The 20545-nt window shown below is 40.6% G+C and overlaps 1 protein-coding gene across 1 annotated transcript in view; it reads right to left on the minus strand.

Annotated features, from left to right (window-relative positions):
- The window catches only part of WRN (WRN RecQ like helicase), a gene marked incomplete in the record, with an annotated part of 115520 nt that overhangs the window by 74284 nt on the left and 20691 nt on the right, over positions 1 to 20545 (minus strand). Inside the window, 5 exon segments of the mRNA XM_045164105.1 lie at positions 1182 to 1296; positions 8210 to 8279; positions 10435 to 10584; positions 11341 to 11489; positions 12006 to 12151. Of these exon segments, the coding sequence (XP_045020040.1) occupies positions 1182 to 1296; positions 8210 to 8279; positions 10435 to 10584; positions 11341 to 11489; positions 12006 to 12151 (630 nt within the window).

The following is a 20545-nucleotide window of genomic DNA, read 5'->3' on the forward strand; positions in this document are numbered from 1 at the left end:
ATGAATATGAAATAGTTTTATTAGTGCCTTTCCCCGTTTGACAGTTACTTCTTTCAGATATTCTCAAAGTTACATAGCAACTACTAAAACAAATTGCCAGGAGGAAAATTACTTTGATAAAGAGCTGAATTTCTATCTCATACTTTGAAATCTATCAAAATATATCACAAACCTCATCCAAAAAAGAATACATTAACATTGCATTTTTTTTCAGAGTCAGAATTCTATTTCAATTAACTGCTTCACATTTCTACAAAGGATTTTAGCCTCAAAATTGTATTACCATGTTATACTCAATCACTGTTCAAGAGTACTCCTGTTTCTAGAGGTTTTATAAGGGAGTCATTCATTCATTAAGGACAGAGCAAAGCCAGATTCCAAGAAGTAGCTACTGGGAGCTACAGTCCATGGAATCGCAAGAGTCGGACACAACTGAGCAACTAAACAACAACAACCAGTAGTCCAATACCCGTCAATTCAAATATCAAAAGTTATCTAATGCTTGGCTCAGACCGTAAAGAATCTGCCTGCAATGCAGGAGACCTGGGTTCGATCCCTGGGTGAGGAAGACTCCTTAGAGAAGGGAATGGCAATCCACTTCCGTATTCTTGCCTGGAGAATTCCATGGACAGAGGAGCATGGTGGGCTTCAGTCCATGTGGACATAACTGAGCAACTAACGCTTTCACTTTTTTTTCAATGCTTCAGCTATATAAAACACTCTTTAAAATCTAAATGCCTCTTGTTTTAATAGTCTACTGATTAGATAGAATTCTCATATAATAATCACTTAATAACCAGAAAAATGAGGTTACAGGTTTAAAAGTTGCTCCTATTTACTGATTTCAAGTAACCAAACTATAAATATAATTAAATGAAAAATGCCCATAAACAGAAAGAAAAAGAACACTGTGAATCTTCAACATTTTGTTCAAGTGCACTTAAAGAATTTTATTTGGCTTTGCTTCGTAAAGCCCCCTACAAAGCAGAGAAGCCTCCAACTTTTGTGCACAATTTCACAATTAGAAGAGATTTCTTAAATTTATACATCAGTCTGTGTGCATGTATTCAAGCAAATTTATGAGTCCACCCTAATGAACTTCTTTACTGTATTTAGAAAAATGCAATAAGAACAAACAGAATTGATTAAAAAAAAAAAAAAAAAAAACAGAAACATTTAACCTCTGTGGATTTTCCAGTTTTCCAAAAGTATCAGGAAGACGCTCAGCCAGATCCATCATCTCCTTGGAGATCGAAGTCAATTGTTTCTTCACATCACTAGGTAGTATTTCCTCCTCTGGAATAAAAGAATCAGTACTAATTTTCAAATTACAAAGCAAAGATATTTATTTAAACGCTGCTGCTGCTACTGCTAAGTCGCTTCAGTCATGTCCGACTCGGTGTGACCCCATAGACGGTAGCCCACCAGGCTCCGCCGTCCCTGGGATTCTCCAGGCAAGAACCCTGCTGCTCCTGCTGCTAAGTCGCGTCAGTCGTGTCTGACTCTGTGTGACCCCAGAGACGGCAGCCCACTAGGCTCCCCCGTCCCTGGGATTCTTCAGGCAAGAACACTGGAGAGGGTTGCCATTTCCTTCTCCAATGCATGAAAGTGAAAAGTGAAAGTGAAGTCGCTCAGTCATGTCCGACTCTTAGCGACCCCATGGACTGTAGCCTACCAGGCTCCTCTGTCCATGGGATTCTCCAGGCAAGAGTACTGTAGTCAGGTGGCAAGAACACTATTAGGGCTTAAATTTTCATTGTTTCTTTAAATGAACTGCAACAAAAAGACTTCCTTAACCTATCCCAAAATCACCTCAATCACTTTATTTCCCTTCCAAATTTCTGTTCTTTAAAATTTTAGACTAAATTCTAACTGATCTGCATTCATACATATTACAACCCAGTGGTTCTCAACCTTGGCAGAAGGTGAAGGTAGAAATGAGACTCTGATCTCACCTGCACTGCTTCAACATCAGAAACCAACAGACCACCATATGGGACGCTACTTACTAAAACAGCTTGGTAAACATAACCTTACCCGACAGACACTCCTCACTGTCCTCATTACCAGTCATCACGAAATAAAATGCAAGCCTTTCTCATTCATAAGTGATCACCTTCCGAACTTTCAGCTTCATTCTGTCTGATAGTGCCTCGCCAACACCACCCAACTTGCCCACCTTTCCCAAACCCTTCCCCTGCTTACAATTTCTGCTCTTTATCACCACTTGTGTCCTTTAACAAGTCCAGCTCCTCTGAAGCACTGGACATTGGATTACATCATCAGCTACTCCTACTAGTTATCTTGTGATCTCAAAATCACATCACTGAAGATTTCAGCACTTGGTTCACTGTCTCTTTCTTCCCTCTATTTCTGTGATAACTCCTAGTGATTTCGACATTCACAGAAACTCTCTGCCTAAGAATGTGGCCTTTTCAGTTCCTCAGTCCCTCCATTTCCAGCCATCTTTTCCTCAACTGGTCTCAGCCACCCTTCCCATAACCATGTGCTGTGCTTGGTCGCTCAGTTGTGTCTGCCTCTTTGCAATCCCATGGACTGTAGATGGCCAGGCTCCTCTGTCCATGGGGATTCTCCAGGCAAGAAAACTGGAGTGGGTTGCCATGCCCTCCTCAAGGGGATCTTCCCAACCCAGGGATCGAACCCAGGTCTCCTACATTGCAGGCAAATGCTTTACCGTCTGAGCCACCAAGGAAGCCCAAGAATACTGGAGTGGGTTGTCCTCCCCTCCTCCAGGGAATCAAACCGGGGTCTCCTGCATCGCAGGTGGTTTCTTTATATCTCATCTGAGCTACCAGGGAAGCCCATAACCATACCCTAGATCTTAAAATTATCAATAAAGTCATCACTTCCAAAATGCCAACTGCAAGCATTCCATCCTCTGAACACCAGCATGACTTCTGCAATACAACAGTTCTTGCACACTTTCAGAACCAAGCCCACTGACCTCCTGCCTTTTCCTTTCCCATTCTTCTTCTCGCCGCTCCCCACACCCCCATGCCTTACTCTCCTCCCTTACCCATATTAACCATTCGCTCCTGTGGACTCAACTCTTTCGTTCCTTCCTTCTTCCATGGCACATACTTGATGCCCATACCCAAGCAGTTGACTACAGTCAAAAATAAACCACAGTTATGAGGGTGATATTTTGCTTTCAATTCATGCACACACCCCATGAACCCTCAGTAATGACTGTTAATTATTCTACATTTCCCACTTTCCCACTCTCAAGAGGACTATATCATACTTCTTTCTTTCTCTTCATGCTTCCAACACCTCAACACTTGTCCCTCCTTTTAGTCAGAGAACAACTTCATCTCTTACTTCACTAAGAAAACAGAAACAAAAAGAGAACTATCTCATCTTCCCGCCACCAATCTGCTAATTGCTAATTCATATCACAACTCCCATTTACAGCAAAATTCCTTGAAAGAAAAAGCAGTCCACACTCACTGTCTTCAACTTTCTAATGCCATTTTCTCCTAAGCTGACTGCCTGCCACTGAGCTTTTTCCAAAAGCTGTTCATGGAAAGGTTACAATGGCCTCCACATAGCCAAATCTGTTCATCCAAGTTGTTCATCTCACTCTTTCATTGGAATATTCACTGGAAGGACTGATGCTGAAGCTGAAGCTCCAATACTTTAGCCACCTGATGTGAATAGCTGACTCACTGGAAAAGACCCTGATGATGGGAAAGACTGAGGGCAAGAGGAGAAGGGGACAACAGAGGATGAGATGGTTGGATGGCATCACCTTCTCAATGGACTTGAGTTTGAGCAAACTCCGGGAGATAGTGAAGGACAGGGAAGCCTGGCATGCTGAAGTCCATGGGGTCGAAAAGAGTTGGACACAACTTGAGTGACTGAACAACAACATCTCAAACTCTCAGAGGCATTTAAAACAGTTGATAACTTGCTCCAGCTCACAGCATTGGTTGGCTTCTGAACACTGCCCCTCCTATGCTTCCTCCTTCATCACTACCCCTTCACAGGCCTCTTCGCTATACTCTCCATGTCTTCCTGACCTCTAGAGGCTGGTGTGCCCTTGATGCTAATATGTGGGCCTCTTCTATTCTTTATTCCACTCGCTTCCTATTTTATCTTCTCAAGCTTAACTGCCATCTGTATACTGATGACAAAGTTACAGCTCCAACCTGTCTTCCCTCCAAACTCCAGAATCATGTTCCCAACTAAGATATCTCCTTGGGTGATGATAAACATCTAAAACTTAGCACACATGTGTTCTCAGTCACTCAGTTGTGTCCAGCTCTCTGCAACCTCATGGACTATAGCCCGTCAGGCTCCTCTGTGGGTTGCCATTTTCCCCTCTGGGGATCTTCCCGACCCAGGTGTCGAACCGGCGTCTCCTGCATTGCAGGTTTCTTTTACCACTGAGCCATCTGGGAAGTGACCAAAACTGGAATCCAGATTTTTCTTACCCAAACCTGCTCTTCTCATTATCTTTCACTGTGACTGACCCTTGCATTCGCTCAGTGGATCCAACCAAAACACCTCTACGTCTCACTCCCCACAGAGAATTCATCAGCAAATATATACATACCTACCGCTTCTCACCCCCTCTGCTGCCACCAGCTCAATCCAATCATCTCTTGCTTGGATTATTATAATAGCCTCCAAAGCGATTTCCCTGCCTAAATACTTACCCTCCTGTAGCAGCCAGAAAAATCCTTTTGAGATAAATATTTAATCACATCATGCTGCTACTCCAAATCCTTAAAGTATTTCCCATCACTCATCCTTGTATTTAATTAATAAAATATGAAATCAGATTCACGGCCTATAAGCCCCAAATGATCTAGCCCAAGCTACCTTTCTGGCCTCATTTCCGACTCCTCTCACCTTTGTTCATTTCATCTCAGTTTCACTCACCGTCCCTCACAGCTTTGCTCTCTTTTCCCCTCACGCCTTCTATGTTCTCCCTTCAGGCATCCATGTGGCTCATTCCATCACTCAGACACACAAAGTGAAGGTTTGGTCTGTTTGGTTCAGTGCACTTTCCTCAGCAAGTGGTACAGTGCCTGATGCCTAATAAACCCCCAACAAATCTGTTATATGAATTAATGAATAAATAGTCCCTTTCTGAACCAAGCTTCTTTACCCAAAAAAAAAAAAAAATGTTTACAGGTGCTTTCTCACTTTCCTTAGATCTCAGGCCTCTATTCACGCTAATGCGATTTCCACCCACATCATTCCACTACTCCATTCTGGCTCTGGTTATGGGACCTTCACGGCACCCAAGCCTCCCTCCCTTTTTTGTGTCCCAATGACCACTGTCCCCTCAATACAGTCTTTTGTCACCCAGTCTACCAAAGCGGCTGTAGTAAAAGGTTACCAACGGCTGCCACATTGCCAAACCCAAGAACTAACTCTAAGTCCTCAGTTTCTCAAACTCGCAAGAAAATTTAAACAGTGAGTAACGCCCTCCTCTGTAACACATGTCCTTTACTTGGCCTGCCGCACGTCCACCTCATTTCCTTCCATGCCCATGGCAACTCCTCTAGGTTCCCCTCCCCACGCAAACATGGAATACTGAGAGTTCCTTGAGACTCTTAGCCCCAGTTCTTTACCTAGAACTCCTAATTCTTTAAGTCCAATCATCCTCTGAGTTAACAGGCTGTATATCTAAGAGCCTACTGGCCACCACCTCCACTTTGCTGTTTCGCAGGCTTCCTTCCATTAACGTGTCTAGAATCAACTGTACAACCCCTTGACCCCAAATCTGGCTCCTTGCCCTCAATGTTTCTCAACCCTGCTGCTCACGCTGACAACACAGGACTGATCCGTGCACATGGCTCACACCGTCACATTAAATCCTGTTGATTCTACTGCTCTGTTAAATGTACTTTGCATCATCCACTTCTCTCCTTTCACAATGCAACCAAGCCAAGCCACGTCACCATCACCTTTCACTTGGATTATGGGCACATCACCCTAACAGGTCTCACACTGTGACCCTTGCCGTCCAGAATCAATATTCTGCTTCACAGCCCAAGTTCTACTTTTTTTAATGTAACGCATGTCATTTTTGTTTAAAACTCTCAACAGCTCTTTGGAGGAAATGAAAGCCCCTGCCTCTCCTCTATCCCTTACCCTGTCATGTTCAACAGCTGACTATACCAAACTGCTTTCAATTGCCCATAGACACCTCTTCCTCCTGAAACTGGGCACCTGCCATTGCCTGTGCCTTTGACACTCTTCCTCTACTCTTCCGCCAGCTAACTCCTGCTCATATTTAAGATCCTGCCATAAACATCACTTTTTCCAGAAAATATTCTCTAATACCTCCAAACATTCACTGGGCACCTCTATATGCTAGCCGTAACACCTTTTTCCCCACATCATAAGCCTCATCTTCCTACAGTACCCTTGTTTTTGGTGTTCACCTATATCCCCATAAAGCTGTAGGTTTCCCCTCTCAGGAGACAGATCATGCCTGTCTTGTTCACTGCTGGCTCTCCATTTATACTGGACTGAATAATATTATATTCTAATCTTCTTTTATTTTTTAGTAAAAGAAAAAAAAACATAATAAAACCCGAAAGTTTTGAAAATATCATTTGAAAATGTCATCTATATATACATCTACATTTGAGAAAGGTGAGGCTGACACTGCTGGTGTAGTAACAAGAAGGAAAGAAGCGCAGGAGGGAGGGAGGGAGGGATAAAAGAAAGAAAGAAGGAGGGATGAGAGGAGGGAAGAAAAAAGGAAGGGTAATGTTAGTTACAATTCACTGGAATCCTAGTCAAGTAATTTCCCTTCAGACGTCACAACACACTTAAACAAATAACATAACAGAGAATAAAAGTGAGGGTCAAAGAATGCAATATTGCAATGACAGGAATCAGGACTTCCATAAAAACTTATAAAACATATGCTACTTTACTTGAGAAATAGCTTACAGTCCTCAGAAGCATTTTCATCAGAGACAAAATAGCAAGTGTAACCTCCAAGCAATCTTGTAAACCACAAAATCAGAAAATCACGAATCCCTCTGTTGAATTCTGAGTTAAATAAGCTCTTATATATTGTTCTCTACACCAGCTTCAAAAACATATCATCTGCCTCAGTTATCAAGGTAATTTCCAGCCACCATACAACTACCAACAGATGTGGCCTTCCAACAAGAGAAAGTATAAGAAATCTTCCTTAACGTGTAAAGGAGGGTCACCCACAGAGAGTATGGATTCCTTCTCAATAACAGCTATGAAGGATATTATATAATTTTTTATAAGTAGGTCATGCCATATTTTTAAAAGTTTGGCAAAATCACCTCATTTAACTAACACCTTCACAAACACAATTATTTAAAATCTCTAAAAGGAAGCTACAAGAATAACAACTATACAGAGATTAGTATGGGTGCTTAGTATGAGTTCAACAGCTACTCTGTGAAACAGGTATTATGCCATCACTCACTTCCCAAACACAGGAAACAAGTAAATTCCAGGTCACGTGGCTGGGATTCCGCCACTGGCCTACGTGACACTATATAAGCAGATCTGCCATCACTGACCTAGCAAGAGATCTGAGGGCTGAACTTGAAAGCTGCAAGTGGCCATTCTTTTAGCAGAAAAAACAGAATTATTGCATCCTGAGGAAAATTTAGAAATTTAAACCAGAGCACTCTGTGCTCAGTCATTCAGTCATGTCTGATTCTTTGTGATCCCACAGACTGCAGCCCACCAGACTCCTCTATCCATGGAATTTTCCAGGCAAGAATACTAGAGTGTGTTGCCATTTCCTTCTGCCATTGCCTTCTCTCGAGGGCATCTGCTCGACCAAGGGATCGAATCTCCCATCTCCTGCATTGGCAGGCAGATCTTTACCAACTGTGCCACCCACGGAGCCCAAATATTTATAGCAAAGATGTATAATCTCCAGGCTGAGAGGCGGCTGTTTGTATCACTGATGTTCTCCAAGCTACAAAATCCCAACTCTAGAAGCCTCATGAACAGCAATGCTACAAAGGATAAGTAGTAAGTGCTGCTTTGACACAGTAACATGCTTGAAACCCTAAGCTTTGGCCAAGCAGACCTCATCCTGATCCTCAGACAACCAACACGCTGTAATAATGCTAAATACACATGTGAGAAAATTTGTGCTTTTGGAGCTTAACCTCACAAATGAGCAAATTCAAATTTTACCTTTTATTTTTAGACCATAACATACCTTTAGTCTTCACAAATATTTGTACAGGATCACTCAAATTTGCTAATTTTTGATAAATGATGAAACCAGCCTGTAGGAAAACAGAAAGGTGAAAACAGTATGCTAAAATCACCAAAATAAAATCCGATGCCTCACCTTTACAAAAACTAAAAACAATGATTCCCAAAGCACCCAAGAAGCTGAATGCAACCCTTTAAGTTAAACAAAGATCTAACTGTCTTCATTTATTCACCACACCCATTGTCAGAATGGAGAAAGTGGCACAGCTTTAAAATAAAAATTTTCTCATTTTAACCTCCAATATTATGAGCAAGTACCAAAATCAAATACCTTATAAATGGAATCTAACAAAATATAATCAAGTAAGAGACAACTGTATGACACAGATATCCATTTCCCATCATCTCATTATTAGCCGTTGGTCAGTATATACACAGTCCCCCAGCTCGCTACTGTAAACAGGAACAATCAAGTCACACAGAGTTCTCATGACTCACACATGCTACAGAACTTGGATTAGTTCTCAAAAAGTTTTCTATTTTAAACAAAACATAAAGGAAAATTATCTTTTTATTTCTCCCACACAGATGAATTTTCTTCTGGTTATAAATAAAAGAAGCTCCCATTTCTAAAAACAGATGCAAAGAAAAGAAACAAGATATTAATCTACAAATAAAAGTACAAGCTGAGGGGGGAAAGTCTATTAGGCCATAAAATAAGACTTTTGGGAAAAAGAAAAGAGTGCTATATATACATATGTATGTATAGATAGATCAGCCCTAATTTCACTATGTACAAATAGGTAACTATAAAAATCATCTGACTAACAGCAGTGGAGAGCTAATTGTGGGGCCAATTTTCTAAATTTTTACTGCATTTTAAATATAAATGTAAGAAATAAGGCCAGTTTCAATACAGAAACTGCATTGTAGTTATTTTTATTCTGAAGTGGCTTATAATCAAATACATCATCAACACCATTTGTGCTTATTCAGTCTGAGCTTACTGTCCTCTCATGTTTTCAAAGAACTCATTTTTTTTCACATAAAAATTGGACATTATTTTTACTTCATGATGATAAAAATAACAAGCATTACAATCTATTGATACTTGCTAATTAATATTTAGAATTAACAATTTCACTAAATTTCTACCTAAGCATTTTTAATGCCCAACTGACTTAAAACATTTTAGTTATACAATAAAAATTTTATAAGGTAATTCATAAAGTTTAGAAAATAGATTGTAGTCTAAAGATCTTAGGAGGGGGATGGGACGAATGAAGATTCAGACTGACATATATACAGTGTTGATTTGTTGTTGCTCAGTTAGTAAGTCATGTCCGACTGTTTATGACCCCATGGACTACAGCATTCCAGGCTTCCCTATCTTCCGGAGTTTGTTCAAACTCATGTCCGTTGAGTTAGTGATGCCATCCAACCATCTCATCCTCTGTCGTCCCCTTCTTCTCCTGCCCTCAATCTTTCCCAGCATCAGCGCCTTTTCCAGCAAGTCGGCTGTTTGCATCAGGTTGCCAAAGTACTAGAGCTTCAGCTTCAGCATCAGTCCTTCCAATAAATACTCAGGATTGATTTCCTTTAGGACTGACTGGGTTCATCTCCTCACTATCCAAGGGACTCTCAAGAGTCTTCTCCAGCACCATAATTCAAAAGCGTCAATTCTTCAGTGCTCAGCCTTCGTTATGGTCCAACTCTCATATACATACATGACTATTTTGGAAAAACCATAGCTTTGACTACATGAACCTTTGCTGGCAAAGTGATATCTCTGCATTTTAATACACTTTCTAGGTTCGTCATAGCTTTTCTTCCACAGAGCACATGTCTTTTAATTTCATGGTTACTAAGTATAAAACAGATGACTAATGAGAGCCTACTGTAGAGCACAGGAAACTCTACTCAATGCTCTGTGATGACCTAAATGGGAGGGAAATTCAAAAAAGAGGGTATGTGTGTATATGTATGGCTGATTCATTTGCTATACAGTAGAAACTAACATATGGAGAAGGAAATGGCAACCCACTCCAGTATTCTTGCCTGGAGAATCCCAGGGACGGGGGAGCCTGGTGGGCTGCCATCTATGGGGTCGCACAGAGTCGGACATGACTGAAGCGACTTAGCAGCAGCAGCAGAAACTAACATAACATTGTAAAGCAACTGTATTCTAATAAAAATTAATTTTTGAAAAAGATCTTTGGTACATACATAAGCATCAGTGGCTGCATACACTTTCTGGTCCTCAGTGAGGGGAAACTTACTCCAGTTGCTACAGCGAATAGACCGGTCTTTCAGAAGCTGTTTACCAAAGAGGTATTTAACCAAACCATTGAGGCTCCAGGTCTCTATACATTTCAGCTAAAAATAATGGAAAAATCACCTCAGGAGAAGTTATTTCTTTCCTTTTATTCTTAGATATTTCTAGCCGATACCAAACGACCATGTCACATGTAAAGTTGAAAATGTTACACCAAAATATAAGGCAGAGATAGTCCTTAGTAGATTTCCAGTCACTAAAAACCTCATTTGCAGTCTACCTTACAAGAATGTAATTCTATCATTTCCTCAATGTAGGTATTAAAATTCTAGGACTGTCCAAGTATCATCCATGGACAAAAGTTGAATAGGTTGGTGATTTTCCTACCTCTCAGCCAAATGAACACTTGGCTAACATGAGAATGTAACTTAAATGACTACATTAATAAAATATGTGAAATATGGGCCATGGAAATGATGGTCAAACTTCAACTAAGAGGATCACACCACAAGAGCTGCATTATGTTCGCGTCAAAAAAAAAACAGGGGGGATAGCGATATAGATGGGTTAAAGAGAGAAACTTTAAATATAATAATTAAATTCACAAATATATAAAACAAAGTGAAACAGTACTAAATATGGGAGAGGGTGCTTGCTTAAAGAAACTATTCGCTAAGGCAACTGATTAGAACTGAAAGTTTTCATTATGAGACATGTATTAGGGACTTTTTTTATAAAAACATTACGTAGCTTAAAATATGCTCTCAAAAAAAAAATCTAACACTCAGAAGGCACATTCTGTAAAACACAAATTTATTTTGTTTTTATTCTGAAAATAATATATGTAATATGTCTACCTTTTCATTGGCAACATCTGTCAGCTCCACAATACTCTTCAACTTGATATCAAAGTCACGTAGAAGTTTCCACTGATCTTGTTCAATTCCCACACCTGCCTTTTTAATTGCTTCATTTTCAAGCAACATTTTTAGTCCCTGAGGGAAACCTATAATTTTTTATATTAATGTTTATATAATATTTATATAATAATATATAATATTTATTTCCATAGGTTCTATCAGACATGACAGATTTATGTTCTACTTCATACACATTTTATGTTTATATTTAAATTTGTGTTTAAGTTTAAATTCAGAAACCAACACTTACCTTGAATGTTTTTGAGAGCTTTTTTTTTTCACCTAAAGCAAAAAGTCCTGGCTGATAAATGACAAGAAAAACAACTAATTTAAATGCTAATAACTGTATTATCACTAACATTTAGCCCCTCTGCACTTCAGTTCTCTACCCTGTGAAACAGGAATAATAATATCATTGACTGACAGATATGACATGAAAATTAAATAAAACAGGGATGAGTGAATACTTAAAATATAAATACTTAAATATAAGGTGATGAGAGAGGCACCCGTTAATTCAAGAGCTTAATTTCATATGGACAAAGTTGACATAATACAATTATCTACCATATAAAAATGAAACAAATACAAGAGATACCAACCTGACATAGAAGAAATATGAAACAAGTAGCACTTGCTCTCTGCCACACACAGCTGAATGAGGGCCACTCTGCCCAGTGTCCCTTTCTTGTATGCTGGTGGCCACTCGATGTCAAATCCGACCACATCTCCATCAGAGAGACTCATGCTAAAGGGGGGAAAATAAAATAAGTTATTTAATTAAAATTTTAATTTCTGCACCACTGAAGACATCATTTAACATGTTAAAAGACAAGCCACAGACTGTAAAGGATATCGTAATACACACAACTGATAATGAAGAGTCAGAAAATCTTGGGTTAGCCAAACAGTTCATTCTGGTTTTTCCACAAGATGTTACAGAAAAACCCAAATGAACTTTTTAACCAACCCAATAATAAAAAATTCCTTGAAAAGTCAATACAAAAAAGATAAATAATCCAGTTTAAAAAAAGTGGGGGTGGAATATGAACAGGTAATTCCCCAAAGGAGGGTTTCCCAGGCGGTGCAGTGGAAAAGAATCTGACTGCCAATGCAGGAAACGCGAGAGATGGGGGTTCAATCCCTGGACTGGGAAGATCATCCCCTGGAGTAGCAAACAGCAACCCGCTCCACTATTCTTGCCTGGAAAATTCCATAGACAGAGAAGCCTGGTGGGCTACTGTCCATGGGGTCATAGAGAGTCGGACACAACTGACCGACTGAGCACGTAATTCCCCAAAGGAAATCCAAACAGCCAATACATTCAAATATATACATGAAGGCACAAAATCTCCTCTGAAGTCAGAGAAATGTAAATTGAACCTTTACAATTTCACATCTAGCTGACTAACAAAAATTAAAGCTCCACAATACTGAATGCTGATAAAGAAAGCTGCCAGTGGGACCACTCACATACTGGTGAATTTTCAAACTGATAATCCTCTTGGAAAAAACTCTGACAATATCTAGTTAAAGATGTATGAACTGTATGACCTGACAAGACTTTCTCATAAATATATGAAACTTATATGTGCATAATTAGAAATGTTTAAGAATGTTCATTGCAATACTATTCCGACTAGCAAAAATGGAAACACTACATTTCCATCAACAAGAGAGTGAATAAATTATGATATACTGAGACAATGTAATACTATATAAAAGTTTAAATAGAACTTCACATACCAAACCAAAAAGAAAAATTCACAAGAATATAAAGTGTTGAGTGAAAAAAACAAGTGGAAGAATACACAGAGTTTGATAGCATTTTTTTTTAAACTTTACATAATTGTATTAGTTTTGCCAAATATCAAAATGAATCTGCCACAGGTATACATGTGTTCCACATCCTGAACCCTCCTCCCTCCTCCCTCCCCATACCATCCCTCTGGGTCGTCCCAGTGCACCAGCCCCAAGCATCCAGTATCGTGCATCGAACCTGGACTGGCAACTCGTTTCATACATGATATTTTACATGTTTCAATGCCATTCTCCCAAATCTTCCCACCCTCTCCCTCTCCCCCAGAGTCCATAAGACTGTTCTATACATCAGTGTCTCTTTTGCTGTCTCGTACACAGGGTTACTGTTACCATCTTTCTAAATTCCATATATATGCGTTAGTATACTGTATTGGTGTTTTTCTTTCTGGCTTACTTCACTCTGTATAATAGGCTCCAGTTTCATCCACCTCATTAGAACTGATTCAAATGTATTCTTTTTAATGGCTGAGTAATACTCCATTGTGTATATGTACCACTGCTTTCTTATCCATTCATCTGCTGATGGGCATCTAGGTTGCTTCCATGTCCTGGCTATTATAAACAGTGCTGCGATGAACATTGGGGTACACGTGTCTCTTTCCCTTCTGGTTTCCTCAGTGTGTATGCCCAGCAGTGGGATTGCTGGATCATAAGGCAGTTCTATTTCCAGTTTTTTAAGCAATCTCCACACTGTTCTCCATAGTGGCTGTACTAGTTTGCATTCCCACCAACAGTGCAAGAGGGTTCCCTTTTCTCCACACCCTCTCCAGCATTTATTGCTTGTAGACTTTTGGATCGCAGCCATTCTGACTGGTGTGAAATGGTACCTCATAGTGGTTTTGATTTGCATTTTTCTGATAATGAGTGATGTTGAGCATCTTTTCATGTGTTTGTTAGCCATCTGTATGTCTTCTTTGGAGAAATGTCTGTTTAGTTCTTTGGCCCATTTTTTGATTGGGTCATTTATTTTTCTGGAGTTGAGCTGTAGGAGTTGCTTGTATATTCTCGAGATTAGTTGTTTGTCAGTTGCTTCATTTGCTATTATCTTCTCCCATTCTGAAGGCTGTCTTTTCACCTTGCTAATAGTTTCCTTTGATGTGCAGAAGCTTTTAAGGTTAATTAGGTCCCATTTGTTTATTTTTGCTTTTATTTCCAATATTCTGGGAGGTGGGTCATAGAGGTGATAGCATTATTTTTAAAGTTTCTTAATGGGCAAAGTAATAGTATATGATATTGAGGGGGACACTAAATTATGAAAATTATAGAAAATATGTGAGGGAATACTAAACTCTGAACTCATGATAGAAGTTAGCTCAGAGGACTGCAAAAGAGAATCAAAAAGAGCATACACGGGGCTTCAGCTGTATTTTATTGTTTTTGTCTTAATAAAGATTTGAAGAAAAGGAAGATTAAGGTTTGACAAAGCTAGTGGAAGGACTATGGGTGCGTGTTAAATTATTGCTTATATTTGCCTGCTTCATAGTTTTTAAAAGTGAAAAACCTATTTCATAAATTTAAAAAACTCAACCTCTGTTTTGGGCTAAGATGAAATATCACTGATCAGTCAAAACTTTCCCCCATGAACCAATAGAGAAGATTAAACAAAATGCATAAACAAGAGTTTTCAGACACTGGACAACAGGAGCTACAGGACTATGCTCTCTGAGGGGAGGAAATCAAGTATAAGCCCAAATGCTGCCCCAGATTTCCGCCTGGAACATTCTAGACAACAGAACAGGAAGGAGAGTCCAAAGCAGAGCACAGAATTGGGAGGACAGAGTTCAGAGCCAGAGAGGCGAAGCAGCTGGAAGGTGTGGGCAGAGTCCTGGGGAGGAGGGAGCTAGGCGGGAAACGACACGTAAGCACAGAGAGAAACTACGAGGCTGGACAAAGACAAACCAGGGAACTGCAATCTGGACAACTCCTGCGGCTTACACAGAGGTAAGAGGCATCGAGTTCTGCAAAACTGGAGTAGAGAGATTCGTTTCGATCACCTGGGGCAGTCAGCAAAGACTCCAGAAAGGTCACACCCATTACAGACTAAATAATGCCCAGAATAAAGGCTACTGACATCTGGCCTAAAAAAATTAAAACTAAGCCTCAAAGTGTAAAACTGATTTTCAGGTGACTTTACTGCCCAATACAGCAAAGCTCCTTTCTTTGAAGGAAGACAACAAAATCTAACATTCAACCAGGTAAGATCATAACATCTAATCAAAAATTGTCAGTCATGAGAAAAGAAACAGGAAAACATGACTTATAAGCAGGATAATAGTCATTTAATAGACAAATAATTAGTATAATGGAATTAACAGAAGAGTATATTAACACAGCTATTTTATAAATATGCTGAATATGTTCAAAGATTTAAAAGAAAATATGAATATAAGTTCAGTTCGGTTGCTCAGTCATGTCCAACTCTTTGCAGCCCCATGGACCACAGCACGCCAGGCTTCCCTGTCCATCACCAACTCCCGGAGTTCACCCAAACTCATGTCCATTGAGTCGGTGATGCCATCCAACCATTTCATCCTCTGTCGTCCCCTTCTCCTCCCACCTTCAATCTTTCCCAGCATCAGGGTCTTTTCAAATGAGTCAGCTCTTTGCAGCAGGTGGCCAAAGTACTGGACTTTCAGCTTCAACATCAGTCCTTCCAATGAACACTAAGGACTGATCTCCTTTAGGATGGACTGGTTGGATGTCCTTGCAGTCCAAGGGACTCTCAAGAGTCTTCTCTAACACCACAGTTCAAAAGCACCAATTCTTCGGCACTCAGCTTTCTCTATAGTTCAACTCTCACCTCCATACATGACTACTGGAAAAACCACAGCCTGGACTAGATAGACCTTTGCTGGAAAAATAATGTCTCTGCTTTTTATGAATACGAATACGGTAAGAGCCAAAATAGAAGGTATTTTTAAAAAGAAACAAATAGAGCTTCGAGACATGAAAAATACAACAAGATTTTAAATTCACAGGATGGCATAATAGCTGATCAGATATTACAGAATAAAAAAAAAAAAAAAAAAAACACCAAGGGAACTTGCAGACAGAGCCAAAGCACAGAGAAAAAAAGAATCAAAAATTTTAAAGACAAAGACCCTCATGACCAAGAACACAGCCGCTGTATTAAGCAATGTAACCTATATGTATACAGAATGGCAGAAGAGAAAAACAGGATGTGAGAGAAAACACATTTGAAGAAATTATTCAAATATGATGAAACTATAAATCCACAGATCCAAAAAGTTCACTGAACACGCAAGCAAGACAAACACAAACCACACTACACAAAGGCACATCATAATCAAATTGTTGAAAACCTGGAATGAGGTGAAGCAAAAAAAAACCAAACTACGTGCTTACCTTCCATAAAACACAATTCATCAGAACTACACCCTTCAAGATATTTAGGCTTATTACCTTCAGATAGGACATACTATAGCATTGTTAAAGGTAAGATGGTAGCTGCTGCTGCTGCTGCTAAGTCGCTTCAGTCGTGTCCGACTCTGTGCGACCCCATAGAGAGCAGCCCACCAGGCTCCTCTGTCCCTGGGATTCTCCAGGCAAGAATACTGGAGTGGGTTGCCATTTCCTTCTCCAATGCATGAAAGTGAAAAGTGAAAGTGAAGTCGCTCAGTCGTGCCTGAATCTTAGTGACCCCATGGACTGCAGCCTACCAGGCTCCACCGTCCATGGGATTTTCCAGGCAAGAGTACTGGAGTGGGTAGCCATTCCCTTCTCCAGGGGATCTTTCCAACCCAGGGATAGACCCAGGCTTACCACATTACAGGTAGATTCTTTACCATCTGAGACACCAGGGAAGTCCAATGTGTAAACAGTAATTAAAAAAATATATATATATACAAGTATATTAACATCAAAGATTTGAATGAATCTCCCACTACTTCTCCTTGTAAAATGCTTGAAGAGTCTCAGACTGGATTATTCAGTTCAGTTAAGTGGCTCAGTCGTGTCCGACTCTGTGTGACCCCATGAATTGTAGCACGCCAGGCTTCCATGTCCATCAGCAACTCCCAGAGTTCACTTAAACTCATGTCCATCAAGTCAGTGATGCCATCCAGCCATCTCATCCTCTGTCGTCCCCTTCTCCTCCTGCTCCCAATCCCTCCCAGCATCAGAGTCCTTTCCAATGAGTCAACTCTAAGCATGAGGTGGCCAAAGTACTGGAGTTTCAGCTTTAGCATCAGTCCTTCAAAAGAACATCCAGGACTGATCTCCTTTAGAATGGACCGATTGGATCTCCTTGCAGTCCAAGGGACTCTCAGGAGTCTTCCCCAACACCACAGTTCAAAAGCATCAATTCTTCGGCACTCAGCTTTCATCACAGTCCAACTCTCACATCCATACATAACCACTGGAAAAACCATAGCCTTGACTAGACAGACCTTTGTTGGCAAAGAAATGTCTCTGCTTTTCAATATGCTATCTAGGTTGATCGTAGCTGTCCTACCAAGGAGTAAGCGTCTTTTAATTTCATGGCTGCAGTCACCATCTGCAGTGATTTTGGAGCCCCAAAAAATAAAGTCAGCCACTGTTTCCACTGTTTCCCCATCTATTTCCCATGAAGTGATGGGACCAGATGCCATGATCTTCGTTTTCTGAATGTTGAGCTTTAAGCCAACTTTTTCACTCTCCTCTTTCACTTTCATCAAGAGGCTTTTGAGTTCCTCTTCACTTTCTACATTAAGGATGGTGTCATCTGTATATCTGAGGTTATTGATATTTCTCCCAGCAATCTTGATTCCAGCTTGTGCTTCCTCCAGCCCAGCGTTTTTCATGATGTACTCTGCATAGAAGTTAAATAAGCAGGGTGACAATATACAGCCTTGACGTACTCCTTTTCCTATTTGGAACCAGTCTGTTGTTCCATGCCCAGTTCTAACTGTTGCTTCCTGACCTGAATACAGGTTTCTCAAGAGGCAGGTAAGGTGGTCTGATATTCCCATCTCTTTCAGAATTTTCCACAGTTTATTGTGATCCACACAGTCAAAGGCTTTGGCATAGTCAATAAAGCAGAAATAGATGTTTTTCTGGAACTCTCTTGCTTTTTCCATGATCCAGCAGATGTTGGCAATTTGAACTTTGGCTCCTCTGCCTTTTCTAAAACCAGCTTGAACATCTGGAAGTTCACGGTTCACATATTGCTGAAGCCTGGCTTGGAGAATTTTGAGCATTACTTTACTAGCGTATGAGATGAGTGCAATTGTGCGGTAGTTTGAGCATTTTTTGGCATTGCCTTTCGTTGGGATTGGAATGAAAACTGACCCTTTCCAATCCTGTGGCCACTGCTGAGTTTTCCAAATTTGCTGGCATACTGAGTGCAGCACTTTCACAGCATCATCTTTCAGGATTTGAAATAGCTCAACTGGAATTCCATCACCTCAACTAGCTTTGCTCGTAGTGACGCTTTCTAAGGCCCACTTGACTTCACATTCCAGGATGTCTGGCTCTAGGTGAGTGATCACACCATTGTGATTATCTTGGTCAGGAATATCTTTTTTGTACAGTTCTTCTGTGTATTCTTGCCACCTCTTCTTAATATCTTCTGCTTCTGTTAGGTCCATACCATTTCTGTCCTTTATTGAGCCCATCTTTGCATGAAATGTTCCCTTGTTATCTCTAATTTTCTTGAAGAGATCTCTAGTCTTTCCCATTCTGTTGTTTTCCTCTATTTCTTTGCATTGATCACTGAGGAAGGCTTTCTTATCTCTTCTTGCTATTCTTTGGAACTCTGCATTCAGATGCTTATATCTTTCCCTTTCTCCTTTGCTTTTCACTTCTCTTCTTTTCACAGCTATTTGTAAGGCCTCCCCAGACAGCCATTTTGCTTTTTTGCATTTCTTTTCCACGGGGATGGTCTTGATCCCTGTCTCCTGTACAATGTCACAAACCTCATTCCATAGTTCATCAGGCACTCTATCTATCAGATCTAGCCCCTTAAATCTATTTCTCACTTTTATTGTATATTCATAAGGGATTTGATTTAGGTCCTACCTGAATGGTCTGGTGGTTTTCCCTACTTTCTTCAATTTAAGTCTGAATTTGGCAATAAGGAGTTCATGATCTGAGCCACAGTCAGCCCCCGGTCTTGTTTTTGTAGACTGTATAGAGTTTCTCCATCTTTGGCTGCAAAGAATATAATCAATCTGATTTCGGTGTTGTCCATCTGGTGATGTCCATGTGTAGAGTCTTCTCTCATGTTGTTGGAAGAGGGTTTTTGCTATGACCAGTGTGTTCTCTTGCCAAAACTCTATTAGCCTTTGACCTGCTTCATTCCGTATTCCAAGGCCAAATTTGCCTGTTACCCCAGGTGTTTCTTGACTTCCTACTTTTGCATTCCAGTCCCCTATCATAGCTACCCCATGCCCAAGGTCAGGGGTGGCGGCCAAGAGGAGCAACCCCATGTCCAAGGAGCGGTGGCTGCGCGGGCACAGGAGGGCCGAGAGGAGTTACTCCACGTTCCAGGTCAGGAGGGGCGGCCGGGAGGAGATACCCCTCATCCAAGGTAAGGAGCAGCAGCTGCGTTTTGCTGCAGCAGCCGTGAATAGATACCCCACGTCCAAGGTAAGAGAAACCCAAGTAAGACGGTAGGTGTTGCAAGAGGGCATCAGAGGGTAGATATTCTGAAACCATAATCACAGAAAACTAGTCAATAATCACACAGACCACAGCCTTGTCTAACTCAATGAAACTAAACCATGCCTGTGGGGCCACCCAGGATGGGCGGGTCATGGTGGACAGGTCTGACAGAATGTGGTCCTCTGGAGAAGGGAATGGCAAACTACTTCAGTATTCTTGCCTTGAGAACCCCATGAACAGTATGAAAAGGCAAAATGATAGGATACTGAAAGAGGAACTCCCCAGGTCAGTAGGTGCCCAATATGCTACTGGAGATCAGTGGAGAAATAACTCCAAAAAGAATGAAGGGATGGAGCCAAAGCAAAAACAATACCCAGTTGTGGATGTGACTGGTGATAGAAGCAAGGTCCGATGCTGTAAAGAGCAATACTGCATAGGAACATGGAATGTTAGGTCCATGAATCAGGGCAAATTGGAAATGGTCAAACAGGAGATGGCAAGAGTGAACGCTGACATTCAAGGAATCAGCGAACTAAATGGACTGGAATGGGTGAATTTAACTCAGATGACCATTATATCTACTACTGTGGGCAGGAATCCCCTAGAAGAAATGGAGTAGCCATCATGGTCAACAAAAGAGTCCGAAATGCAGTACTTGGATGCAATCTCAAAAACGACAGAATGATCTCTGTTCGTTTCCAAGGCAAACCATTCAATA

Source organism: Bubalus bubalis, chromosome 1 (genome assembly GCF_019923935.1).
Source record: "Bubalus bubalis isolate 160015118507 breed Murrah chromosome 1, NDDB_SH_1, whole genome shotgun sequence".
Lineage (NCBI taxonomy): Eukaryota > Metazoa > Chordata > Mammalia > Artiodactyla > Bovidae > Bubalus > Bubalus bubalis.